General features: G+C 45.4%; 1 protein-coding gene across 5 annotated transcripts in view; it reads right to left on the bottom strand.

The window, feature by feature from the left end:
- The window catches only part of ST18 (ST18 C2H2C-type zinc finger transcription factor), a 126,320-nt gene that overhangs the window by 5,980 nt on the left and 92,803 nt on the right, over window positions 1-27,537 (bottom strand). For 4 of the 5 annotated variants that reach the window (XM_067712344.1, XM_067712343.1, XM_067712346.1 and 1 more), the window contains exons 13-20: window positions 21,453-21,568; window positions 16,272-16,334; window positions 15,459-15,527; window positions 11,683-11,745; window positions 11,501-11,581; window positions 10,358-10,579; window positions 4,747-4,835; window positions 1,522-1,625 (exon numbers count right to left, since the gene is read on the bottom strand). In XM_067712344.1, the coding sequence (XP_067568445.1) occupies window positions 1,522-1,625; window positions 4,747-4,835; window positions 10,358-10,579; window positions 11,501-11,581; window positions 11,683-11,745; window positions 15,459-15,527; window positions 16,272-16,334; window positions 21,453-21,568 (807 nt within the window). The remainder of the gene's footprint in view (window positions 1-1,521; window positions 1,626-4,746; window positions 4,836-10,357; window positions 10,580-11,500; window positions 11,582-11,682; window positions 11,746-15,458; window positions 15,528-16,271; window positions 16,335-21,452; window positions 21,569-27,537) is intronic. The other variant, XM_067712347.1, reaches the window with a different exon arrangement.

Genomic DNA, 27,537 nt, shown 5'->3' with positions numbered 1-27,537 from the left:
TCGAACCCTGGCTGCTTCTCCCCATGCCCTGCCCTCGTGCGATGTAGTTTATCGCTTCTGATTTTTTTGGTTATTGTTTACCTCCCCTTCTAGACTGTAAGCTCCATGAGGGCAAGGCCTTTGCTTTCTTCACTAATGTTCTCAAGACAAGTTCTCATGATTGCGAAAACCACGCATGACGCTCTCTTTGTAGCTTAGATTGCTATTAATGGAAGATTATGACACTGGTCACGCAGAAACCTGCTTTTCAGATGGACTAAAAGCTTCTGTTTTAGGCCCCTGTGAGTGAAGACTTCTGAGAGTCAGTAACCTCAGTGGCCCAAACCCCACGTTTCAGGAAAGGAGAAAAGGGAGAAAGACACTTCAACTTAACTTTGTCTCATTCTTTTCCTTCTGATTTATTGCAATAGAGTTATTATGAGTGTTTTTAAAAATCCTGGACTCGAGAGTTCCCTGGTGGTCCAGTGGTTAGGACTCGGTGCTCTCATTGCTGGGGCCCGAGTTCGATCTCTGGTCAGGGAGCTAAGATCCCGCAAGCCTTGGGGCATGGCCAAAAAACAGACAAACAAAAAAAGACAAAAAACAAATCCTGGACTGAACTTTTAATTCCCTCGTGGGTAAATTTAATCAGGGGCTGGGGCAGACCCAGGAGAATGCGGAATTGAGAAACTGCTTGAATTTTCAATAAAGAATGTCAGGAAAATCTGGGAAAAGATCCATTTCTATCAAAGACTGACTCATTCAGAGGTGTTCTAGAAAAATTAAATTTAAAAAGTTGCATTGCTTTACTTGAATTTCCAATAAAACTAAGGCCTCCTATATCTTCTCGTGACGGTTTTTCTAAAGCACCACATACTCCAGAGGCTCTGCAGTTATAGGAAGATCGTCTTACTTGCTGATACAGCCCTTGGTGCACCCAGGCTCACCCAGGTGAGCAGTTTGGCTACAGCTGCCAAACCAGCGATCGTCCAGCGTGATCCATGGATTCAAGCCTTCACAAGGATGTGTACAGGAGACACACTCTGTGTGTTCATTGCAAAAGATCCATATGTTTTTCTTAAAATTTATTTTATTTATTTTTCGCTGCGTTGGGTCTTTGTTGCTGCGTGCGGGCTTTCTCTAGTTGCAGCGAGCGGGGGCTACTCTTTGTTGCGGTGCGCGGGCTTCTCTTGTGGAGCACGGGCTCTAGGCACACGGGCTCAGTAGTTGTGGCGCACAGGCTCAGTAGTTGTGGCACACAGGCTTAGTTGCTCCACGGCATGTGGGATCTTCCCGGACCAGGGCTCGAACCCGTGTCCCCTGCTTTGGCAGGAGGACTCTTAAGCACTGCGCCACCAGGGAAGTCCGATAAGTTTGTTTTTTATCATAGGGTTTAATAGTTCAATGTGTTCCCTCCATTTAGGATTATGATTACCTAAAGATAACTCATTGCTCTCCTGCCTTCTCCTTTCCTCCATCCCTTCCCCCACTGCTTTGCTTTTCCCTTCCTTCTTCCTTTTTTTTTTTTTTTTTTTTTTTTACCTGCGTCTGGAGTTTCATCATATCTGCTTCGATTTTAAGGTTGGACTCATTGAGTTCCTTTATTTCTTCATCCAAATGCCTAATTTCTTCATCACTCTCTATACCTGTAAAAAGTCAGACTCTTTTAGTTCAAACAGAAAATAAGAGACTGAGACAAATCTGAGTCCTTTTACACTGAGTTTGTGGTTTGCTAAGTGAAAATGAGACTTTAATTTATAACGTTGAATTTTTACCCATATTCAAGATTCTTAAAAAGTGGGTTCAAAGAGTTGCAGGATTTTCTTCCTTAGTAAGAAATGCCCCAGCGTTTAATGTAGGTGTGCTGTGTTCCAGGTCTGCTGCTGGACCCTGTGGGGCAGATGTCATCACCCTTCCTTCCCCCCACAAAGGCCAGAGCTTCACGGAGGTTAAAGGAGGCCACGGTGACCCCCGACGGGGTCTCATCACCTGCCCCGGGGCCAAAGGAAGGGCAGAGCCTGCCTGAGCTCCAAAGCCCGGGCATTCTCTCTTGTGCGACGCTGCCAGGACAGGAAGACCTGGATGGTGCTGACTAACGACCAAACGTATGGGGTCTTATGAGCCATTATTAGAGGCAGAGGGGGTCCTGGCAGGTGGGCTCGAGCCCAGGGACACACAGCTCGGCTTCTCCCCGGACCAGAATCAGAAGCAAATGCCGCCCGGGGAGAGTGTGGCTTTGGAGTTTGAATGCTGCCTGGCTCCTGTTCCTGAACTTGCGTCACTTACTTCACGTCCTTGTGCTTCAGTAAAACGTTGTGAGAATTAACGCAATAAAACATAAAGTGCTGAACATACAACGGGTTCTCAATGCACGGGAGTTATTTTCCCATCATTCTTTTAGAGAAGGCATATGAATACATTTTAAAGATTTTAAAAAGCTGGGAAGAGGAGCTCGTGATCAGGATGCCAGAAGCAGGATTTAAGGTCATTTCAACAGTCCAGAATGATGACTCTAGACCAAGAGATGACAGTTCAGCGGGATAAACGCGAATGCCAGCACTTAGATTTAGTGAGCCCAATGCGTGAGCAGAGCTGACAATCTGTGCGAAACAGCTCTAGGCTCTGGTACTTTCCTGGGTCGCTGCTCTAGAGCACAGCTCCTCACCTACTGAAGGTGGACCTCACATGCCCCACAGCCCAGCAACGCCGTGCCTAGGCACACACCTGAGACAAACCTACAGCAGCAGGAGGTGTAAGGTGCACGTGGTATGTTCTTCACGGAAGCACAACCTGGAAGCAAGCCACCCTTTTTAAGAGTCACACATGGATTTAAAAGATGGAGTGATGCTTTCAGAGAAATAAAGTAACAACAGGTCACAGTCCCCGGCTTGGTTCTCCCCATGTGCTAAAGACGCCATCAGATAAAATCCCCAAAGTAAAGTAACTGTTTTGCCTTTGTTTCCCAGATGCGTCAGGATGGTCTTCGAAGGAAACAACACACGCCTGAGATAATGCTGGAGAGAACTCAAGAAAAGTACTCAAGAATCAGAGGGACACAGGAGGATCCAATATAGACCTCAGCTCAGCCACTGTGTACATTAACTGTGGTTGGGGGTTGACACTAGGAAGGCATGTAGAGAAATAGAGATAGAGATGCTAAATTAAACCATGTGGATTCTCCACAAAAATACCATTCTGAGGGTAGAGCAGAATTTAAGGATTCAAACATAGGTGCCCCAAACTTGAAATTTGATAGAGGGCTTATACCAGGAGCACACACACACACACACACACACACACACACACACACACGTGCAGGCTCATACAAAAAACTATCATTTTCAGGACTGAAGCACAAAAGTTCAGCCAGTGCACCCTAATTCATCAAAAGTCTCATTGCTTGGTTTTCTCTGCTGGAGATCCTTCTTAAAAAGTAAGGTAAACCTAAGACATGGACACCACTAAATTAATTAAATCAGCTTGATTTTTAAAACAATTAGCATCTGCAACACCACATTTACACTTTTATTTTATCACAGCAATTAAAATTCCAACTGAAAAATCAGTAGAGTTGGGGTGGGTTCTGCACGACTCCAAAATCTTAGATATTTTTCTGAGAACTAGAAGACAGAATTTTCTCTGAACTCTGTTCTCTGAAGACCTGAGCATAAATGAGAGCAGAAAGGCATTTTGTCCAGTAGCAAAAGAACATTACATACCTGTTTGTCATGCTGTGTTTATATTCCTTTTTATGTATTAAAAAAAAAATTGTCCTGCTCTAGACTGATCTTTCAACCTACAAGTTTCTGGAAAAATAACACACCAGTCAACACGCACATCTGAAGGCAGCTAATTCCGAATTTGACTCTCTTTTCTTGTGACCTAAGTCATCTTCTCATGATACCACTTGTGTTCACAAGCCTGAGTATTCCCAGGAAACTTTATTCTTCAAGCACCCTTTGTCACATGTCGCCATGCTCTGCTAACTGCCCTAATCACATCACCTGTGAATCTGACCCCCAAGGGTGACAGCTGCAGCATGTTCCACTCTCTCATCATCCCTATGAAAAATCAAATATGGAAATTTTACCGCCATAACATAATACTGCCAAACATTTTAAATTGATACCTGAAAAAGAAGGTTTGTACCTTCTTTTTTCTCCAAGATGGCTAAAGTATTCCTTAGTTGTATCTTTTATTTAAGTTTTGGATTTCACTTAAATCTCCACACATTTTGAACTGAGCTCCACTCTCTGTGCTGTATGTCACTAGAGGCCACTAGAGGTCACAACAAGGTCACTAGGCTATTCTCTGAAAACATCACACAGTATATACAAATATACCTATTTCAGCATTTTAACATCGTCATCAGGAACTCTAGCCCCCATGACCTAATACATTCCAGCAAACAAGCCCCCTTCCTCACCTACAGGTGACCAACGAGTTCACACCAGGACTCTGGCCTGTCCTTTGAAATAGCTCTTGGTCCCTATGATGAAAGTGATGGAACTCTGATATATCAGAGCCATTTCCAAACCAACTAGTCACCCCCATGTCACTTGCAATGAAGAAAAAAAAAAAAAAAGTAAGGAAAACAACCCAAGAGATTGTTCTTTAGAGAAAGTGATAGTTTAGTTCAAAGTTGAGGAAAGCTTCCTTCTTGCCTAGTCAAATAGCACTTCCCGCACGGAGGATGGTTTAGACACAGGACCCGCCGGAGACCAGGGTCCAGACCTCGGAGGTGGCCGCCCCGCCCTGCCCTCTTACCTCCAGATGCTTTGACCTTGATGGTCATTAGTTCCTCAGAGACCTTGCCCTTCTTGATGGCTTGTGCGTTGAGAGGACATCCAGATAAGCTGTGAAAAGAGAAATCATACCGATATGTGAAACACATATTACTTCTTACAAAAATTAAAATTTTGTACTCGCTACTTCCTCTTTAAGTCTTTGCCTGCCTACTCATTACATTACAATCTGCAGTCTCTGTGCAGAAAGTAACAATATCTATTAAAACAAAAGCAAAAGGCCCTCAAATAAAGTGTTTGTGTTTTTTTCTCAAATCAAAATACAAATAGCTACTGTTGATAATTATCACTGAATTAATTTTGTTAAAATGTTACTACTTTGCATTCATGTAAGGGCCTTTTTTTAGTAGTGGTTATTTTATTCACTGTAAATGTAAAACTGTATGTATACATTTTGCATAAGATTTGTTCCAGATTAGTCAAAAATGCCATGAATAATAAATCTAGCTCTTCCTGTCTTTATACACACTGTCATTTGATCTTTACAGAATGACTCAAATTGATACAAGCCCCAAATAATATCCCTCCCCCCGCTTCATGGCAAATCCAGTTTGGGTAGGGGAAAGTTTCGAATTTATTCTTTAACTTGTAAACATCATTTTTCATTAAAGAATCTCTACCTGAAAGGAACAGAAAAGGCAGGGCTGTAGGTGTATTTAAGCAGCCTCACTGCCCACGCAGTGCGCTGCCCGGCAGGCTCTTTATACACTTTTCCTGGAGATCCACACCCTTCACACCTGCGTCCTTCCTATAATGTCATCTGTTTTGTTTAAATTACACCAAAATGATAATGACAACATTGAACGATACTTGTTTCCTGTAGCACATGATGAGATGATTTCGTTGCTCTATGCAGCCATTAATTCTTTTGTCATTTGGTTATATTTTTGGAGATACCATTTTTAAATAGAATTAAAAATGATAATTAGCCATTGAAAATATTTTTTCCCAGAGAAATTTGTTTACAGTTCATGCATGAAACAATCATTTTCCATCCAAAGAGTGGAACACTTGGCAGAGTGAAAGGAGAGTATTTCTGAAACAAAGCCCTTAATAAATGTTTGCAGAATGAATTTTTTTTAAGAATTTAAAATTGTTCTATATTAAGATTTTATGAAATAAAACAATAATAGATATGTAATACTACATATAAAAAGAAGGCTCTGTGGGTTGCCAAGGTTTGATAAATTATGAAATATTTTACACAGGAAAAGAAAATAATGGAAAAGCACAAACTGAACTTTGAACCTGACTTTTCTATTTTGGAAGCTGCTCACTAAAAAGAGTGGCCTTTATAAGCTACATTATCTTTTTTTTTTCCTGGAAAGTTTGTACAAGTCTGTCTTGTCTTCTGTCACATATTGTGTTCTGACAAATGGTTACAAACAGGAGTAATGGTTGGCTGGTAAACTGGATTTTAAAAGTCACCTGTGGGAGGTTTGTAACAAGATGGATGTTAATACTTCCCAAGAACTTCTGTCTCTCCCGTCAAGGGTCTGCACTGTTTAGACAACACAGGGTGAGCGTCCAGGGGGGACAGCCGTGTGGAATGCTAGTGAAACTCCACAACCATGTGCGTTAGAACCGAGTACAGTTAAGTGATGGGAGGGAGGCTTTGGTCTAAAAAAATGCCACTGGATATTTCGTACCTCCCAATGTGGTTATATCTTCCGGGATATAAAACAAATCCTAAATTTAAGAAAACTGGGGCAAGAAAATATTTTTAATGTCCCTTTTCCTTTTGAGGATGCCACATCCTCCACAAGGCTCGGTCTTGCCGCTCAGGAAAACAGGGAGGTTGGCTGGGCGTCGCCTTTGGGGTTCAGGCTCCGTATCGTAAGGCAGGAGAAACATGCTTTATACGGCCTGGACCAAATTCACAATTCTATGAAGGAAGGGAAAGGCAATTTTTTTTTAAAAGATTTTTAAAAAATTGTTTTTCAAAATTTATTTATTTTTAAAATTTATTCATTTATATATATATTTTTGGCTGCATTGGGTCTTTCTTGCTGCACGCAGGCTTTCTCTAGTTGCAGTGAGTGGGGGCTACTCTTCGTTGCGGTGCGCAGGCTTCTCATTGCGGTGGCTTCTCTTGTTGCGGAGCACGAGCTCTAGGCACGGGGGCTTCAGTAGCTGTGGCTCACGGGCTCAGTAGTTGTGGCTCGCAGGCTCTAGAGTGCAGGCTCAGTAGTTGTGGCGCACGGGCTTTGTTGCTCCGCGGCATGTGGGATCTTCCCGGACCAGGGCTCGAACCCGTGTCCCCTGCATTGGCAGGTGGAGTCTTAACCACTGCGCCACCAGGGAATCCGCAGGGGAAGGCAATTTAAAACTATATCTTCATCTGCCCTGTTACAGTAAAACGGCAGGTGACAAATCTGTGTGGTGGACATCATTGTTTATAATATGTTAGTAAACCTCAATAAAATTACAGTTATGGTGTGGCACTAAATGAGTTCTATTAGTCACAGGACTTCTGGTTTTAAAGCTGCAGACATCCATAATGATGTGTATTTAATATAATGCCATTTGTCTTCTCAGTTGCTATTCTTTCAAAGTGGAAGTCTGTAACATGAAGTCTTAAAGAAAGGTTTTAAAGTAATTAGTATGTAAACAAAATGCTGATGTAATGCACAGGTAATTGTTCTCAGCCATCCTCTAAGGTAAGTTTTGTAATTATTCCCATTTTGCTGAACCTTAAATGGGAAAAGTTACAGACCTTGCTTTAGAGGACAGCTGAGGAAAGTCTGCACGAGTGCCTCGTCGTCGGGAGGATCCAGGAAACACCAGGGATGGGCTGGTACCCAGCTCGGGAGAGGGGCTCTGGGGCCCCGATGCTGTGAGCTGTGCAGGAGGGGGGCAATCCCTGAACTTCCCTGTGCTCTGATTCTTCTGTCAACTGAGGGCCACCGCAGTCCCTGTAGCTTACAGGGTTTGTAAGGGTTTAAAGGGATAAGTCACGTGAGGAACTTAGAACAGGCTGTCTGCTGGGACAGAGCAGCCTGGAATAGCAGTTGGCCCTTGGCAGTGACGGGAAAGAGAACAGAACAAGTCAGGACGTCAGGGTTGAGAACAGGACAGATAAAGGTGTAACGTAGGTCAGTACGTGTGATTCCAGCATGTCATTCCTACTTTAATGAATTATTGCATAGCTACACATATATTCATATAATTGTACAAAAGGGAAAGGAAATAGTCTGTGCTGAACACTTACTATGTACCAGGCAATAAGCCAGGTATTTTATTATCTTATTTGCTTAAATCCTACACATAGTAAAGAAAAGCATTCCACCCCGAAGAGAAAACCCCAGGTTACATTTGGGCTCTTAAATCCTTTGAGTAGCAAGAGTGAAAAACAGTGAAATCTGAATTATTCATCTGTCTAAATTCTTAACTGTTTTTCTTCTCCTAGAACATAATATCTCTGCATTAATACTGCAGCCCATATTTTTGAACTCATAATTTCCTTTTCTTATTATGAAATAAATAGTATGTACACAGACACATACAACGTGTACTTGCAGTTGAAAGAATACCCTTGAGGGGCATACCTTGAATTTACCTTCAAACACAGAACGCGCTTTGAAGGTTCACCTGCCCCGTAGCAACAGCTGTCCCCTGTCCCGCAGAGACAGCCAGTAACTCCAACTGCAGATGAAACATTACCTAGTTTTTAAAACGTGATTTTGCTACACGTTTTTTCACTTTGTGGGACAGGATCCTACCACACGTAGCCCTCAGCACTCTGTCCCACTCAACACCTGCTCCAAGCCCGCCTGCCGTGCCTTTGCAACCACACGGATCCGAGGTCCTGCAGGTGGAGCCACTCCTGTGCCCTGCGCTGCAGGGGCCAAGGTGGCGGGCAGGCGGTCCCCAGCCTGGCGCCGGGAAGCCGACCTCCTGGCACACGTCCGTCTCCATCTCCGGGTGCAGGAGAGCCTCTGGGACTGAGCCTGGACGCCTGGCGGCTGGACAGCAGGGCACCCTCACCAGCTCCCTTACATCTGAGGCATCAGCTTCCTGACATGGTTCTACCAATCCCTCTTCCACTTAGAGCTCTGAGGGTCCCTGCAGCTCTACATCCTCACCAGGCCTGGCGTCATCACGTAAAACCACTCCAGGATTTTTCAAGAGAAATCTGTGTTCTAACTGAGGGATGCACTCGCCACAATCCAGCATTAATATTTCATTATCGATGTCAACATGGATATGACAGGGTCCATGGTGAGAAAGCACAGCTGCTGTGCAGCTACGAGGCTCACTTGACGTGTGACTGTCCTTCCTGGACAGGAAACGATGGTACAGACCCAGAAGAAAACAACGTGCACTGTTGTGAACGTGATCAGGCATCTTAGAACCGTCAAAAAATAAACCACCTGAAGAGATCAGGTTTCCTCCATAAGCAGGTGTAGCTCTTGGAAAACTTCATCTCCTGACACCGTCGGTGTGCACCTCGAAACCGGAACCAGCTTTGCTCTGCGGGCATCCTGCCCATAAGCAGAGCTTCAGGACTCGCGAAGCTTTGTTAGATCCTAAATCTGTATCGTGCGCCACAGCCCCACGACCAGAGACGTGTGCAGTGAACCTTCCAGCCCCGCTCCTTAGTTTGTAGTTTGGCCGTGCTGCTTGGCCCGTGGGATCTTAGTTCCCTGACCAGGGATCGAAACTGCACCCTTGGCAGTGAAAGCGCAGGGTCCTAAGCACTGGACCGCCAGGGAATTCCGCCAGCTCCTCTGCTTGATGGAGAATGTGGACAAAAGCCTGGATTAAGATCAGTGCTTCTGACAAAGAGCCTGGTTGACATGCGTGCCGCTCGATGATGAAGGAGCTGAGTCCTTGTGAAGCTAAAAGAGTTTTCTCAATCGCTCTTGTCCTCCGTGTACTTAGTAATCGCTGTGTCCTTTTCTTTCTGGCCGCTGGGGATGACTCACAGCTTCCCAGCTGCAACATAACTACCATTTGGCCTGAAATGGAGCCAGTTGGCGAGCAGAAGGGCATGACGTAAACACGTAAAGTGAACGTTCACGATCACACGACAGAAGTGAGGAGCTATCACCACTTAGAACTGAAGTGAACCACTGACAGAACCATTAAAAAAAGCAGCACAAGCAATATTTTAGAATAAAAAAACCACAAGCACGGTTTCACAAGTGGTGGAAAATCGTGCAGTGAATTTCAGAAATAGAGAAAATAACAGTTTCCATCCTTCAAACTGGTCGAATATCTAACTGGCAAGACTCATTACTTGGACATCTAAGATGCTATGATTAATGACCTTGAGGGGGTCGCTCCCTCCCCCGGACAATCCAGGTGACAAACAATCACAGCAACCACACATTAAGAAGCAAAGCAGGGCTTCCCTGGTGGCGCAGTGGTTGGGAGTCCGCCTGCCGATGCAGGGGACGCGGGTTCGTGCCCCGGTCCAGGAAGATCCCACATGCTGCGGAGCGGCTGGGCCCGTGAGCCGTGGCCGCTGAGCCTGCGCGTCCGGAGCCTGTGCTCCGCAACGGGAGAGGCCATGACAGTGAGAGGCCTGCGTACCGCAAAAAAAAAAAAAAAAAAGAAGCAAAGCTTACCTCCTGTGGGTGACAAACACGTTGTTCACGTGGCCCAGCCCATTGCAGCCGGGCAGCGGGCAGTGGGGAAGTTCCTGTTTGTTCAGCTTCCAGGAGAGGGGGGCCCCATTGAGAGGGTTCTCCTTCTGTCTCTTGGCGGCCAGGGGACAGCCAGAAGCCGTGCGGTGGGATGTGTATTTACCTGATATGTGACCTTGGCCGTCACACCCGATCACAGGGCATCTGGAGAGACACAGACAGTCGTTAGCAGCTGGGAGAGACGAGATAAGCCAGGTGACTTACTGAGGCGAGGCACTGAGGCGAGCGATCGAGGAAGTGGTGGTGAGAGCAGACCACACAGGGGGCAAGTGGGGAAACGACAGCGTCTACCAGATGTCTTCCAACCAGGGAGACAGCAGTGCTGGCAGCAGGGATGGCCCTCAGGCTCCCAGCTAAGCAACCATCATGCATTATCTCACGTGAGCCTCACTGCTCACCTGGTGGGCAGAGACGCTGTTACCCCACTTTAGAGGGGTGGAGAATGACTTCTAGAGCTCAGGGGACTTGCCACCCGTTTAGAAGGAGTGGAGTCAAGTGTGTGGCCACACTTCTCAGCTCCAGAAACAGCCAGGGGAGCCCTTGGTTACGGGTTACGTTGCCTCCAAACAAAGACCAAGGGTCTAACGTGTCAACTGGCGCTCCCTCATCACAGAGTCCCTGGCTCAGAGAACGGGAGTTCTGATTTCCAAATGTCTAAATATTGCACGTTGTCGAGCAAGCCTCTGTACATTTCTGCACCTGTATCTGCATCTGTCACCCAAGACCTGAAGCATGTTTCTCAGAGGAGGGAGTTCGCTTTAGATAAAATTGCGCCTTAAGTTTCAGGGGAGGCCGCAGCCATGTGTGTCACACTAGGGCATGTCCACGAGGCTGCTTTCCTTTAAAACCGCTGGGCAAGGACCAAGTCCTGCTTTCCTTTGCACCATCGGAGACCCGTGTGAGCACGACTGGGGAGGGTGAGGTGCTCTGCAGCCTCCGAGCTCCCATGCTGCTCCCAGGGCCTCGTGATGAACAAGACATGCAGTTGCCTCCCAACCGAAGTCCCCCCGTTTGTCCCACAAGTGGCCTCTGCCCTGATGCCGCCGCCTCAGTTGTCACACTTACTTGAGTTCAGGGTCTTCTTTTTCTTCCTTCGTAGGGGTCACCTTGACACCACCTTTCCTGGCACGAGGGCAGCCTGACAGGCTGAAATACGGACCCAACAAAGAACAAAACAGAAGCATGTGATCTCACGGGCGCGGCTGCCACCGCTCTGATTTCCATCTCGGGCATGGGGTCAGTCTTACCTTCGGTGGGAGGCATAGTTTCCGGTCACGTGCCCCGAACCGTCACAGCCTGGAGTGGGACACCTGGAAGACACGAGAGCGGAGCTGGGGCCACGTAGCAGTGGTAGGGGGTCACAACAAATCACACAGAGACAAGCAGTCAAACAGAATGAGCTGATTTGTGGGACTCTTCGCTTGTACAGAACTGGTTTTTGGCTAAGAATCCTTTTTTAAAAAAATAAATTTATTTTTAATTTATTTATTTTTGACTGTGTTGGGTCTTTGTTGCTGTGCGTGGGCTTTCTCTAGTTGTGGCGAGCGGGGTCTACTCTTTGTTGCGGTGCGCGGGCTTCTCATTGCAGTGGCTTCTCTTGTTGCGGAGCACGGGCTCTAGGTGCATGGGCTTCAGTAGCTGCGGCACGTGGGCTCAGTAGTTGTGGCTCGCAGGCTCTAGTGGGCAGGCTCAGTAGTTGTGGCACACAGGCTTAGTTGCTCCGCGGCATGTAGGATCTTCCTGGACCAGGGCTCGAACCCGTGTCCCCTGCATTGGCAGGCGGATTCTTAACCACTGCGCCACCACAGAAGCCCTAAGAATCCATTTTTAAAGGAAATATTAAGATGTGTTAACTACTGTCCAATGCTTGGAAGACACCGTATTCATTGTTACCCTCCATTCTTTTTTTCTTTCTTTTTAAGCCTTATATTTTTAATTGAAGTGTAGTTGATTTCCAGTGTTGTGTTAGTTTCAGGTGTATAGCAGAGTGATTCAGTTATATATATATGTATATACATATATATATATATATATATATATACATAAAATTTTTCCGATTCTTTTCCCTTATGGGTTATTACAAGTCTCGAGTATAGTTCCCTGTGCTACACAATAGGTCCCTGTTGTTAAACCTTATTTTGGAAGGAATCTGAAATTCAACCCACAACTTACTGCTGGGCTTCTGTCTACATCATGCAAAGTTCTTATCTTTTGCTTAAGAAAAAAGAGTTTCCAAATTGTTTCTGTGTGTAATTTATTTCCTTTGATTTGCTCCAACACCATGATAATCCCTTACATTCAGATGGACAGCAGTGGTGGATGGGACAACCGACACCTGGTGGATTAATGCACCTGCCAAAGAACCTAGGACATTTGCACCTGATCTGTTCTGCCTCAGGGTCCACCTGAAGAAGTCTTGTGGAAACTCTACCAATAACTCTGGCTGACAGTCAACCGTTAAATTCAGAGTCAGGGGAGTGAAAGTGGAAGGAGATTCCAATTTTACCTAGAATGCTAATTAGGAACAGGGTTTAAAATACACTTGAATGCAAAAATATACAGAGATTCTCACTCTTTTGTTGCCTTAAAAAATGCCAGATACTAACACAAATGTAGAGGTGGGCTTCCCTGGTGGCACAGTGGTTAAGAGTCTGCCTGCCAATGCAGGGGACACGGGTTCGATCCCTGGTCTGGGAAAATCCCACATGCCGTGGGGCAACTAAGCCCGTGTGCCACAACTACTGAGCCTGCGCTCTAGAGCCCGTGAGCCACAACTACTGAGGCGGCGAGCCACAACTACTGAGGCGGCGAGCCACAACTACTGAGTCTGCACTCTAGAGCCCATAAGCCACAACTACTAAGCCCGCACGCCACAACTACTGAAGGCTGCGCGCCTAGAGCCCGTGCTCTGCAATGAGAGGCCACCGCAATGAGAAGCCCACGCACCGCAACGAAGAGTAGCCCCCGCTCGATGCAACTAGAGAAAGCTCACACGCAGCAACAAAGACCTAACACAGCCAAAAGTAAAAAAGTATAAATAAAACAAATAAATAAATTTATTAAAAAATAAAACGCAGAGGCTGTCGTAAAATGTTTGCTTTCCCGAAAGTTCTTGCAGACAAGGTCATTGTTATTATTTCACTTGTATGCCCACCTGGGTTCAGATTTCTACTCAAACAAGAGTTTGAGAAAGATAATAATCCAAAGAAGAATGTGAACAGTATTCCTTTTCTTAAACTCTAACCCACTGAACTTTCACAGAAATTCTTCTATATTCAATCTTGAGGCGGAACATAGGGAGTGAATGCTTTTCTCGAAGGAAATATGCAATCTGCATATGTCTCCTCGAGCTAACCAGAGAACCCTGCAATGATTCTCTAATCAAACATTTAGAGATTTAATACATATTCTATACTGTAAGAAAGGCTCAGATGCTATTAATATTTTTAGTAAAATAGTGGTTTACTAGCACATTGCAATTCTGGAAAAGTCTATGCCAAAAAAACCTTGTTTTGAAATTCTCCCTGAATATCCAAACAAGAGGTCAATGAAATGTCCCCTTTTCTTTCTGTACAGAAAAAACCACAAAGATGTTACTTATTAGGTGACTGTATAAAGCAGGTAAGTACTGAACATTGCTATAGAACCACTCAATCCACATGTTTTCAATGTATTATCAACATTTTCTTCTAGAAATAATGTTTAGAGAAAATACTTAGGAGAACTGATAGCTATTTTTAAGATACGGCAATATAGAAGTTCAGAGCAATTGAGTAAGACTGAGTGAGTATGCCTAGCCCTTCTCTCCTTTCAATCTGCTAATAAGTCTCCACTTCACGTCCTGCCATTTCAATCTAGAAAAATGGTAGCCAATAAAATGATTCTAGAATCTACACTGACACAATCAATTGTACACTCACTTTGTATATTTTAGAGTTGTCTTTACTATTCATGGTACTAAAATTCTGAATTTTTATACCTGTTTAATATCACATCTTGTTTCATAAACGTTTTCCAGATAATTTTTAGATAAATTTTAAACAAGTTAAAAAATGGAAATACTAGCAAAATATTAAGAAGATATATTCTCTGAAATTTTACCTGTAATTTAGACACCAAGTGTTAATTCTACTATTTACACAAATATTATTTTATCACTAGACTTAGTAACACTGATTTTTCCTAAAATATTATGTGCAAATGCATTTTTCTAATTTTGATTAATGTTATTCTTCATCTTTTCTAAATGTATGCCTTATATTTTTAAAGGGTAAATAGTGGATTATAACTTTTTATTAGTCTACAAGTATTATAACAACACATGAAAATAACAAGTGAGAAGTTTGGGATAAAAGAAGATAATAGTAGGAAAAATCAAATCAATCAACGAAAGTTAATATACGTGTGACTTTGAGATCCTGTAGACAAGGTGAAAATGAGCCAGAATTGTATGTCGCCCCCGAAAGTGAAAGGCTGTCGTATGATTCAAAACGCCCACAAGGTGAAGTGCTGTGCAGTTTTCCTAAAGTCAGACGATGAAAATGCTGGCCGTACCCTCCTAGGTCTGATTAGTACACACGTTCTGAAGGTAACAGAGAAAAGGTGTCGTAGGTGTTCAACATCATTGCTTTTAACATTTTTTTTTTTTTTTTTTCTGTACGCAGGCCTCTCACTGTTGTGGCCTCTCCCGTTGCGGAGCACAGGCTTGGGACTCACAGGCTCAGCGGCCACGGCTCACGGGCCCAGCCGCTCCACGGCACGTGGGATCCTCCGGGACCGGGGCAAGAACCCGCGTTCCCTGCATCGGCAGGCGGACTCCCAACCGCTGTGCCACCAGGGAAGGCCAACATCATTGCTTTTAAAAACATTGTATAATACAAACTCTCCAAGTCCAGCTAATTAACTAAACTAAATTCCAGCGATTTGGTTTTAGCTGTTTGAGCTTTTGGTGAGAGAGCTCATGGTCGTAATTTACTCAGGTGCCGTCTGCCCCTGGTTAAGGCCACCCTGGCCGGACACTTACTTGAGTTCCTGAGAGTTGGCCGCCATGAGGGATTTCAGAGTCTTATCTGCCAAAGGACATCCAGAAACACTGAAGAGGGAGGAGAAAGCAAAAACAGAGACACACGCGCTGACACACGCAGGCCCGACTTGGGGGCAGCCTGAGCTGGTGAACACACGTTCAATCCACCGACGGGGTTTGGGACAAAGTCTGAACCCGGCTTTGCTGCTCTAGTGAGTCCGGGCTTTGGGCACCTTGACTACTTGTCACAGACTCTGGTTTGCTATTTACCAAACCAGGGGCTTTAGCCCAGCGAGACCCCCGGCTCCAGTGATGACTGACCCAAAGAACCCTCCCTCTGCATCCCGAGGGATGGTGCTCAGAAGTTAAGGCCCTGCCCAGAGGGACAGCGAATCACATGGGTGACACAGGTGGGAGGAAGGGCCGAGCACAGCCTCTGCACTACTGTCCCTCCAACCCTTTACTGAAGCCTTCCACAGCGTAAAAGGTCAGTTCAGGTCACTGCTGTCCTCCCTGGGTTTCACTTGAGCCCTAAAGCTAGACAAGACCCGAGCCTGACATGAACTCTAACTTCTGGCTGTAGCCTGGATCATAGGATCAGAAAACCGTTATTGACCAGAGAAGTACACTTTCTTTACAATATCAGTAAAAAGACTGAAGACTTAGCTTTATTTCTGAAAAACGAAACGAACCAAAACCCCAACTAACTCAGTCTCCAACTCCCGATCGAGATAATATCTTTCTAGAGAGGGTGAGGGTGAGTCCTTACGGAGGACAGATGTGGAACGCCTAAGTGAGAGGGTGGGGAGCTACCTGCGATGAGATGCATAGTTGCCTGTGACGTGCCCGCTCCCGTCGCATCCTGGCGTTGGACAGCTGGGTCAATAAAAACATAGAATCAGGGTCAGGTGCCTTCACGGATGCACTTGCTCTGACTGGGTATGAGGTAGCTTCTCTTTTCAAGACCAGTTAACACATATGGGACGTGAAGAAGCTAATGAACTAAAGATGTAGATTATATAAGGACCAGCAGACGAGACAAGAGGGAACTGCCATGGTCCTGAGTTACTAGTTTCCAGGATCACATCAGCTCTCTGATTCAGACGATGGAGGACAGTGATGCTAAAATACGTGTCCTGGCAATGGATGTGAGTCAATCGACGGTCAGTGGTGTTCTATTTCTTTGAAAATATGAGCTATACAACATAAATATAAAAAACCCATGCTTCACCATGATAGCAGCTCTTAGGTACCAATTATATCACAGATGTCAGAAAGAAATTTTTGTGACTTTTTTTAAAGAAAAAGATAACATAGTAACTTCATAAGCATGTTAGAAAACACCTGAAAAAGAAGATCTTTGAAAATACTACATATGGCTAAAATGTAAACTGACATTTTAGATGGGACAGTTGCCGATAGTACAGAAAATAGTTACGAAGTTTAGTTAATAAAGCTTGTGATCAGTTTCATCCGAAGTTTTGAACCCAGCAAAGACGATGAGGAATTAACCACCTAAGCGGTAGGCTCTGCAGGCTGCCTGCCCAGGACCAGAGTCTGTCCCGGGCACTTCATTTGTCTCAGAAGCTGGTCACGTTCTGCGCATCTTACGTGTGTTTTAAAAATAGTGCAAGTGGATAGTTACCCTGAGCAGTTTTGCCGCCAGAGTTAACAGATTCCTTGGTTTCGGAGCCCTTTATTTCCCTCTGACACTGCTTGAAAGTTGCTGGTGTGAGGTAAACAGATTGACCCCAGCCCACTCGGTGGTCTTTGTGTCAATAATCAGGGACATCAGCTACGTCACTCGTGCTTTCTGATGTTTTCGGCACCCTGCCTAACGTGAAGGCTCACCCACGTGTGGCACGCAGACTCTGCCTCTTTAAAGGGGCATTTGGGGATAGATTGCTGACATCCAAGATTTCTGAAACGTCACCTTCTCAGTATTTTTTTTCCCTGTGAGCTACGTTCCAATCATTCTCAGGTACTCTAAGAAACTGTAAGAGTTAGAACGTCTTCATCTCTCAGAGAGATGCTTGATTTCCGCAGCTTGATCCGAGCTGAACCAGCCATGCAACATCAGAAAGGAAAATGCGGAAGCTACAAATATACGTAAACAAGTAAAGAAAAAAAAGAACAACGACTAACATCTGAGCTGAGTTATCTTGCAAGTGCCACTCACCCGCTAAACAGAGAAAAAATCTTTTCTGATAATTACACAGCTGGAATATTCAGAGCGCGAGAGATGGGTCACAGTGCCCTGCGAATTCCTACTTTGGAAATACATCGCCACCTGGTGTGCCAAAATAGCTTTGCATTTATTTTATTTTACTTTAAATTTTATTTCTATTTTTAAATTATGCCTATTAACACTGCCAGGAGAGGCAAAGTGCCAATGATTTTATAAACCAGACAGTTATAAATTACTTAGGAAGTATAATGATAAAGTGTGCACTTAAATAGTGGCTATTTTGTTTCAGCTTTGTGGTATAAAGAGGTCAAGGAATAAAGCCAAGATTGAAGGGGGCGAGGTGGTGGGAAAAGGTCCTGTTTTGGATCCTGACGGCTGGTTTAATTTACAGATCTTCAATGAGAAATCTTGTACAATAACATGTGCAGATCCCAGTTGGGTGATGTATTCTGGGAAGATTTGCAAATGAGAGTATCACAACTTACAGAAAGGAAACTAGCTAGTTCCCTCAGTAAGTGGTGCTCAAACTCCAAGCAAATTCATGTTGATCAATGACATCAAAAAGTCCTATTTTAGCGGAACAGTTTCTGGTAAGCAATTAAGGTGCATTTATCTCTTAGAAACATAAAACAAAGCATAATAAGGACAGGGTGAAACTGTAAAGCAGTGAGACATTTACAGAACCAGTGTGTGACACAGGTGTGCAGAAGTACGTGGTACCCACCCAAGCGCTCCCCTGTTCCGAAAGGAGCGGAAAACCACGAGGCCCCTAGAGAGTCAATTTCCTAGGAATTCATGATTATATTCCAAAAGTTGTTCACCATCTTTTTGGAGCCCTTTCTCTTTGCACCCATGAGAAGTGCCCATTACAAAATGATCCCACTTTATTTTTCTGTCTAAAATGGTGATGCGGGTTAATTACCAGTTCTTTACATTTCATTTAGCTTGGAACGACTGGAAATTTCCAAAATCTACCTTCAAAGGATAAACATTGGCCCTTTTGGAAGATATCTGAGATCATATGCAGACACAAAACGCATCCAAAGATTTTAGGAACTCGACTCGCAGGCCCACGGCAGCCTTGACACGGCTGCGCCAGGGCACCTCCCGGAGGGCACTGTGCTTGGGGCCGTGCAGCTCTGGTACGTGGGCCCTACATCATCAGGAACCATAAACCTCCTAAGAGAACATCATGCTCGAGGCAGCAATGTCTGCCCACGAAATCCTGAAGGAATGCAGCATAACCAATTATTTAAAAATCACTCGACCATAAAAAGAAATGAAATTGAGTTATCTGTAGTGAGGTGGATGGACCTAGCAGCTGTCAGACAGAGCGAAGTAAGTCATAAAGAGAAAAACAAATACCATATGCTAACACATATATGGAATCTAAAAAAAAAAAGGTCATGAAGAACCTAGGGGCAGGACAGGAATAAAGACGCAGACGTAGAGAATGGACTTGAGGACACAGGGAGGGGGAAGGGTAAGCTGGGACGAAGTGAGAGAGTGGCACGGACATATATACACTACCAAACGTAAAATAGCTAGCTAGTGGGAAACAGCCACATAGCACAGGGAGATCAGCTCGGTGCTTTGTGACCACCTAGAGGGGTGGGATAGGGAGGGTGGGAGGAAGACGCAAGAGGGAAGGGATACAGGGATATATGTATACATATAGCTGATTCATTTTGTTACACAGCAGAAACTAACGCACCATTGTAAAGCAATTACACTCCAGTAAAGATGTTAAAAAAAAAATCACTTGAGTGTGGACAGGACAGACTGATGCTGGACTGGGGTCTTCCGATCGACAGCTTGTGTGTGCAGGGCCTGTGCAGCGTCTGAGGTGTGTCCCTGTCACCGGGGAAACGAGCGGCAGTGCAGTGGTACCAGGGGCCCGCGCGGGGATGTGGAAGAAGCAACCTCAGTAGCTGGAACAACCTGCCCTCCTGGGAAAGGGGGCGGGAGCAGTGGGGCTGGGAAGGGGGGACCACAGCAGCCGGGAAGGCCTCTCGGATGGGTGACACGTGGGGGAAGAGCTGAGGGAGGGGAGGACGGCCCCGCAGAGGTCGGTGGGCAGTGCATTCTACTCAGGACAGGGTGCTTAATCTATTGTATTAGAAAAACGTAAATGTACTTTTCTGCTGGGGGATTCAGAAGAGAGGGTACAGATGCCAGTGCCTAAGTGCAAGGGTCCCTCTTTGCTAGAAACTCTCATCAGCTGGCAGCTTTAACTGTATTGGGTGAGAATATACATGAACGTTTAATCACTTTCCTGTGGAAAAGATTTTCTTGCATGTCACTCACTCACTCCCGGCAACCACCCCCCCGGGACTACACTATCTGCTGAGGATATAAATGTCCCAAAGCCACGGTTCCCGCCTTGCCTTTGCCTGAAAGCCCCTCCCCTCCCTGTGCCCTCTCTCCCTCCCTCAATGTCCACCCTGATGTCTCCATGTCCCCCGCACGGTGATGACCGGAAGACGAGGAGAAGGCGGTCAGGACGGCCTGTGTCCTGGCGATGGCCCGGGCGAACTCACACCCGTAAGCGAGCCGTGTGCACCGCACTCTGACCTCCAACGGTCCCCGGCCAGAGATCTTCGGGGTGAAAAAGGAATAAGGGTGTGCGAGCTGGGCTCAGGCCACAGTCCTGGTTAACGTCCCTGCGTCATTTGGCGGCACGTCCCTCGCACCCCAGCTCTGCCCCCGCGCCCCGCTCCCGCCGCGCGTCCCCCCGCTGGCTGGCCTCGCTTATTCCCAAGGCCCGCTCTCCTGGGGTTTGCCCTGCCTTCTCTGCTTTAACCTCTTTCAACTTGCTGTGGCATCTGAAACCATCCAAGGCCCAGGTGGGAGTTTTCTGAGCTCTCAGCTCCCATGACCATCACTTGCCTCCCCCTTGGCCCCAGGTCTTTGTTCTTCGTGGGCTTCTTTTTCCCTGTCAGGTCCCAGCAGGATGCGTGCCCTCGGATTCTGGGCCGGGCACTCTGTCCTCTTCCTCTTATACATCTTCCCTGGAGGCCCCATCTCCCAGGCCGCAGCTCACGATCTCACGTCTGCATCTCTAGCCAACATTTCAGGTGATCTTCCTGACGCCAGACGGTCCCCATGCGCACCCGGCCCCTGAAGAATTCTGCACACTGCTCTTCCTAAGATACCCCAGCCCTAGTGCACTTTTCTGCCCAAACACCCTGTGGCTTGTTCATGGGAAACCTGGCCATCTTCTCAGGGCCCTCACCCTGCTCTCTCTCTCTCTCTCTCCAGGTCACCTGGTCCTGGGGCTCAGCTTGGGCCCTTCTGCTCCGGACGGCCGGGCCTGTCTCAGAACCCACTGCAGCTCGACTAGTACTTCCTGCCCTGTCCTTTCAACTTCTGAGTCACGGAAGCCCTTGAGAATGTGACGAAAACCATGAACCCCCTTCCCAATAACACTCTGCAGTTAAGCTTTATGAGTCTGCAGGCTCCCTGAAGCCCTGACTTGGATCCTCTGAGGCCAGCGGGTGTTAGATTAAGATCTGCTGATCAGAACATAAACATTTCTAATTGTTTTACATGTTTTGTTTTTCAGTCGATTAGACTTTTAATTCTCTTAGCATGAGATCATGTCAGGTACATTTTTTTCATAATCCTCTTAGTTCTGAGCATAGGTCTAGGTATATACAGAACATTTAACTACCAAAGGGTTGAAATTGCCCTGAAACATCTGCAAAGTCAGCTCCATAAGCCAAGGCGTCATTTGTTACTCAAGGTTTTGAACTGGAGTCTCCGTTCTAGAACCACAGAGTAAGCCACTCCAGATGACTACTTACGTGATTAGCTCTTTCTTGAGATCTCTTGCGTGGAGCTTGGGTTTAGGGCTTGGTATGGAGGCCTCTCCAGGGAACTTCTTTTCCTCTAAATTTTCTAGAGAGCTCATTGGGTCTTTCTGAAAACAAAAATAATACAGAAGCACACAAGGCATTAGGAAACCCTGGAAAGACAACTGTATTTGAAGTCATTGGGGTCAAATTTGAGTTTTGGCTTAAAGACTTAGATGACTTCCCTCGTCGGATTTGTACACAAAATAAATAAGATAATGAGTATAAGGGTAGATCTGGACCGCTATGGACATCTATGCTCAGTGAAGAATGAGAAGTTGTAACTCACGGGCACACCTTTAGAAAGTTTGCATTTTGGCAAATGTAACTACAGAGGTATTTCTTGAGCTATGTAAATAAGTTAACATTTTAATATATTTTAAGTTTTACAGCATAGCAAACATTTCGTAGAGAACATAGGAAGAGTTCTTTATGCACACAGCAGTCATTGGTAAAAGAAACACTGCAAAAAATGAATCACACATATTTTCAAACAGAGAAGGAAGAAGTAAATTTAGGCTAGGAGAAAGTCCTTTCTTTTTTTTTTTTGTGGCAATACGTGGGCCTCTCACTGTTGTGGCCTCTCCCACTGTGGGGCACAGGCTCCAGACACGCAGGCTCAGCAGCCATGGCTCACGGGCCAGCCGCTCTGCGGCATGTGGGATCTTCCCGGACCGGGGCACGAACCCGCGTCCCCTGCATCGGCAGGTGGACTCTCAACCACTGCGCCACCAGGGAAGCCCAGAATGTCCTTTCTGATAAGCAGATAATTAAGATTTAAATTGTTTAAATATGTAATCACTGAGTCCACAATATCTAGGCAACATTTAGTTTGATTTTTCTGGATAATTGCTTTTAGTCTCACATCACTTCCTGTTTTCCTTAAACTACCTCTTTTGCTAAGTTGGCATTTTGTAATGGTTTTACTCATTGGATGGAATCTCTTGTTGGGTTATCACTAATTTTCATGGCCTTATTTTAAGCTTGGTACCGATCCTGATTTCATAAGGAAATCTCACTGATCCTTTCAAATCATTTATTTACCATCTGATATATTATCTTACAGAAAACTAATGACAGTTTTATTCAGTCACATAATTAGCTTACTTTTATCATTAAGTTTATATCCAGTAAATATAATACGTTCTGGATTTAATATTAAAATCAGATTAACTAATATAAAAACACTGTCTCCTAAATCTCAAAAGTACTGATCCATTTAAGGTGAGAAAACAATTTTGAGTTATTCAAGATAAATCTCATTTAAATCAAATGAATATGAAATTGCAAGGGCAAATACAATTTTAATAATCCTGAGTCTACACCCAAAATCAGTGGAAAAACAAAATCCTTGGATTTTCCCAAACAAAGAAAAACTCTAAGCCTTCATCTCAGTCATAAAGGCAAATGCAATCTCTTTCATTAATTACTTGGATAACAGTTCAATCAATTATTTTACATAGGACCACACAGTGGTAAATACGTTTACACGACCTCAAGTAACATTATCTTCAGACCAAATTAATAAAACCTGGTTTGGTCTAGCTTCTTCTTTCATATTATTTTTAATACTGAGTATTCCATTTTATATTATTGATTAATGTTTGAAAATAGTAGCAGATACTAATACACCCCTGAAAAATAAAGAGAAATAGGTGTTTGATGATAGTTGTCTACTAAGGTAGAAGAGAAGGGCTATTTTAATGCTGCTTCCGTGGAATCTATAGAAAAGAAGTGAATTATGTGTATCCTTTTCACGTTTCACAGCGTTAATGCCTAAAGCGAAGCATTAGCACTACCTTCCGTTTCATTTGGAGCTACCTGGATTCAGCCCGGTGGTGTTTTCCACTATAATTTACAAGCGACTTGGCCTTTTGAAAGTCGACACAAATGATAAACCCAATTTTGTCTCAGTGTGGAGCAGCTTTTGTTTTTCTGTTCAGATGCTGAATTTTTCACAAAAATGGCATAAAGTGAAAAAGAGCGATTTTATTATTTTCTTTGCGATGAACGAGAGCAAAGTATCTCTAAGGAGGCATGTACAGATGAACACATAAAGGTCATTAGCTGTTGTTTGTTGAATCTGCACATTATGGAAGACAAGGGAATAAGGGATTTTGAAAGAAATGATCAACTATGAAAGTTTAACTTATTTGACTCAAATGCATTCAAAATTAATGCTTGCAGAATATATGGTATTTAACTTAGCACAGTAGTATGTGCTGATGTTTCAGTAGGATAATTTTATTGGATATGACCTTTTAAATATTTTGTAACTTCTTTTAAAAACTATGGACTCTTGGGTATGTGACTGCATTATGAAATAGTTGTCTTTTTCCCTTTTTTTTTTGCCCAGCATTCTACCTCTAGAAGCTCGCAGAGAGCATAGGTATTAAAATACAGGTGACCGTCACTATAAGAATGCTTAATTTTGTTACAGAAGCATTGTATATTGGATAAACTCCTAAAAAGCACACCATAAAAATATGCCAACATCATTTGTCAGAATTTTTTCAACATTTAAAGTATCATTTTGAAAATAATAAATTTATATTGGGGAGACATAAAGAGAAAACGTGGCATACATATATGTGTGTGTTTAGAGAGTATATGGGTGCAATGAAATTCCTTTAATGTACAGACAGAAGTTTACATAGATTTCAGTAAAGACCAGAACATAATGGGAACATGAATAACAGATAATAGCATCTGGCACTTTTAACATTTGAAGCCCTGAAATCTTTGGAGAACTGACAGTTGAATGCAACTGACAGCCTAGTTATTTCTCAGCGCTTTCCTTTTGAGATAATTTGAGGTTTTTCCAGATTCAGGATTTTGCTTTTAGAGGGCATCTGGACAGGCTATTTCACTGAGAGAGACAGACAATATTTTCTGAAAATTACCACCAAAATGAGGCAACTGTTGTGCATATGAACTAGATAACAATGAATTGGAAATAATCGCCCAGTTTCTGGTCGTGGCAACGGGTGTGAGCCTCGTGTGGGATGTGCGGGGCTGGGGAGGTGGGAACAGTCCACGTTCACAGAGCACCACTGGGGCCCCGAGCTGCGTCTCTGCGGAGCTCACGGGAAGGACAGCCAGGACCATCCGTCCCTGGTTTGTGTGGTCACGTGGAGTCACGTCCTGTAACCGGGCTCAGGGGCTCTGGTCCTGCCATCCTAAGAAGCACCGAAACCACTGTGGTCTCCAGCACACACCTGGCCAGGTACCACTGCTTCATTATTCTCTTTCTCCTTTCCTTTCTGCTTTTTCTCAGTATTTCCTAGCTGTCTCCATTTCCCTGTGTACTTTTTTCTTTTCCTTTTCTCCATTTTCTCCCTCTCCCTTTTCTTCATTTTAGGGAAGCCCAGGCCCATTACTTATTTTCTATATGACCAAAGAACAACAACTTTACCCCGGCAGGCCTCAATTTTCTCCTCTAGAAACTTTGATAATAATCCTGCCTTTCAGAACTGGTAGGATAATGAGATGCTGTTTATAGATCTTTAATCTTTATTCTTACTCAACATGGCCTCCCTCTGCTACCTTCCCAACGACGACATTGAATACAATCTACTTTTTCAAAATAATAACTATTGAGTATCACATTTTTCATTTAGGGATTCAGAACAAAATGTGAAAAATACTCTCTATTGGTAAATTACCTTGGCACGGATGAAAGCACAAAGAACAAGGGTGAGAAGCTGCCCCAGGAGTTACAGGGGTTCAGAAGCACCTTTGTGTGTGTCCCCGCGGGGACAGCTCCCCAGCAATGAACCACCCACGTTCAGACCGTGACAATAGGCGTTAGGCTGAAACCATATTTGTCAACTCAAACCTAGTGCAGGGCTTCCCTGGTGGCGCAGTGGTTGAGAGTCCGCCTGCCGATGCAGGGGACGCGGGTTCGTGCCCCGGTCCGGGAAGATCCCACATGCCGCGGAGCGGCTGGGCCCGTGAGCCATGGCCGCTGAGCCTATGCGTCCGGAGCCTGTGCTCCGCAACGGGAGAGGCCACAGCAGTGAGAGGCTGCGTACCGCAAAAAAAAAAAAAAAAAACCCTAGTGCAAGCACTTGGACTCCAAGAACTCAGTTGATGTCTCCGAAGTCCTCTTTGCGGCTCTCAGTAACACTGAGTTTCCACTTAGCTTGTCAGTTCCAGACGTCAGGATACTCAGGCTGCCATTTGCAGCAGTGAGTCTACACTGTCAGACCTGAAGGGGCGAGCCATTCCGGAAGGAGCAGAAACCTAATCTGAACAAATCCTCTCCCCCACGATTTTGCAGGCACGTTGCACACTGTCACAGGTCCGTCAGCCTTAGATAGGAACGTGCTCCAGCTGAATCCATGAAGCCGCCTGGATGAATCCACATGTTTTGATAAAGAGAGAATATTTGTCACGAGACTGAACTTTCTGGTGATCTGAGGGATAAGTACATACAAGGAGGTCCCTGAGGTGCTCACTAGACCCCCAAGCAGCAGGAGTGTCCCGGAATATGAGGGTTACCCTGTAGACATCGCTGCACAAACTTAAAACCGATGTCCAATGACACAAACACCCTGAAGGGAACAAGAACCCACTATGCTTCGTTACTGGTCGGGACTGGACTGGACGCCTGACTGTGTGTGAACAGAAAGGAGACTGCTTGTCAACGGTGACCTTGGCCTGTGCACAGCAGGCTCGCAGGGGTGAGGACAGAACGTCTAAGCCCCTGCACGCAGCACCGAGACTCCCCAACACGGGGGGCTCCCTTCCAGCTGGATCGCCCAGGAACAGGGACGCCGTGATGCTTATCCGGAAGGGACTGTCCTCCGTGCCACGTGCCTTTGACTGGACCTCTACCTCCAGGCCTCGTAACTGCCATTAGGTCCCCCTGTGGGGAGTGGAATAGGCCCGGTTGGCAATCGAGAGTCTCGTGGACCGCGGGCGTCCCCTGTCTCGGGAGCTGATGTGCACGGACTGGACCGAATCAACAAACTTGCTCTCAGCCCACTCCCCCCGCCTCCTGACTTCCATCTCAGACTCGCGTGCCGAGTGATCGCTAATGCGAATACCGGCAGATTTCTGGATTGCGTGATGATGTAAGTTAGGTGTAACTTCTGTGACTTTGCACAGCTGAAGCAGCTGGGGACGTGGAAGAGGGCAGAGATGCACACTCACCGGTTCACAGTCACCACCCGAGGCGAAGCAGCTTCTTACACGTTGCAGGGTCAGTTTTATATTTATTAGAGTCAAATGTATATGATTTAAGAAACAGTTCTTCTAAAACAGTGTTATGACAGATTAACTAAGACCATCCCTAAATACTTGGGTGAATATTTTTTAATAAATTTATTTATTTATTTTATTTTTGGTTGCGTTGGGTCTTCGTTGCTGTGTGTGGACTTTCTCTAGTTGCGGTGAGCGGGGGCTACTCTTCGTTGAAGTGCACGGGCTTCTCATTGCAGTGGCTTCTCTTGTTGCGGAGCACGGGCTCTAGGCGCACGGGCTTCAGTAGTTGTGGCACACGGGTTCAGCAGTTGTGGACTGCGGGCTCTAGAGCTCAGGCTCAGTAGTTGTGGCTCGTGGGCTCTAGAGCACAGGCTCAGTAGTTGCGGCACACAGGCTTAGTTGCTCTGCAGCATGTGGGATCTTCCTGGACCAGGGCTCCAACCCACGTCCCCTGCATTGGCAGGCAGATTCTTAACCGCTGCATCACCAGGGAAGTCCTTGGGTGAATTTTTAAAAGCCAAGCAGAATGACAATGACTATACCCCGTATGGCAGACTCCAACCTGAAGCTGCTGCTGAGTCAGTCCCCCCACCCTCCCCACGATGGTGTGGCCAGTGGTGACGCAGAGCCTGCCTTGGGTCCTGGGGGCTCCTCCGGCCCTCCCGTCTACTCTGCGTGCCTGCTAAGCTACTCGCTGGTCCGTGAGCTTGGTTACAGGTTGGTCCTCCTACCAGACTGAGCACGCGTGTGGAGGAAGCGTGTGCAGGAAGCGTGGGCAGGAAGCGCGTGCAGGAAGCGCGGGCAGGAAGCGCGTGCAGGAAGCGCGGGC

The sequence above is a fragment of the Pseudorca crassidens genome, chromosome 17 (assembly GCF_039906515.1).
Source record: "Pseudorca crassidens isolate mPseCra1 chromosome 17, mPseCra1.hap1, whole genome shotgun sequence".
Lineage (NCBI taxonomy): Eukaryota > Metazoa > Chordata > Mammalia > Artiodactyla > Delphinidae > Pseudorca > Pseudorca crassidens.
This window is presented reverse-complemented; position numbering and strand designations above follow the sequence as displayed.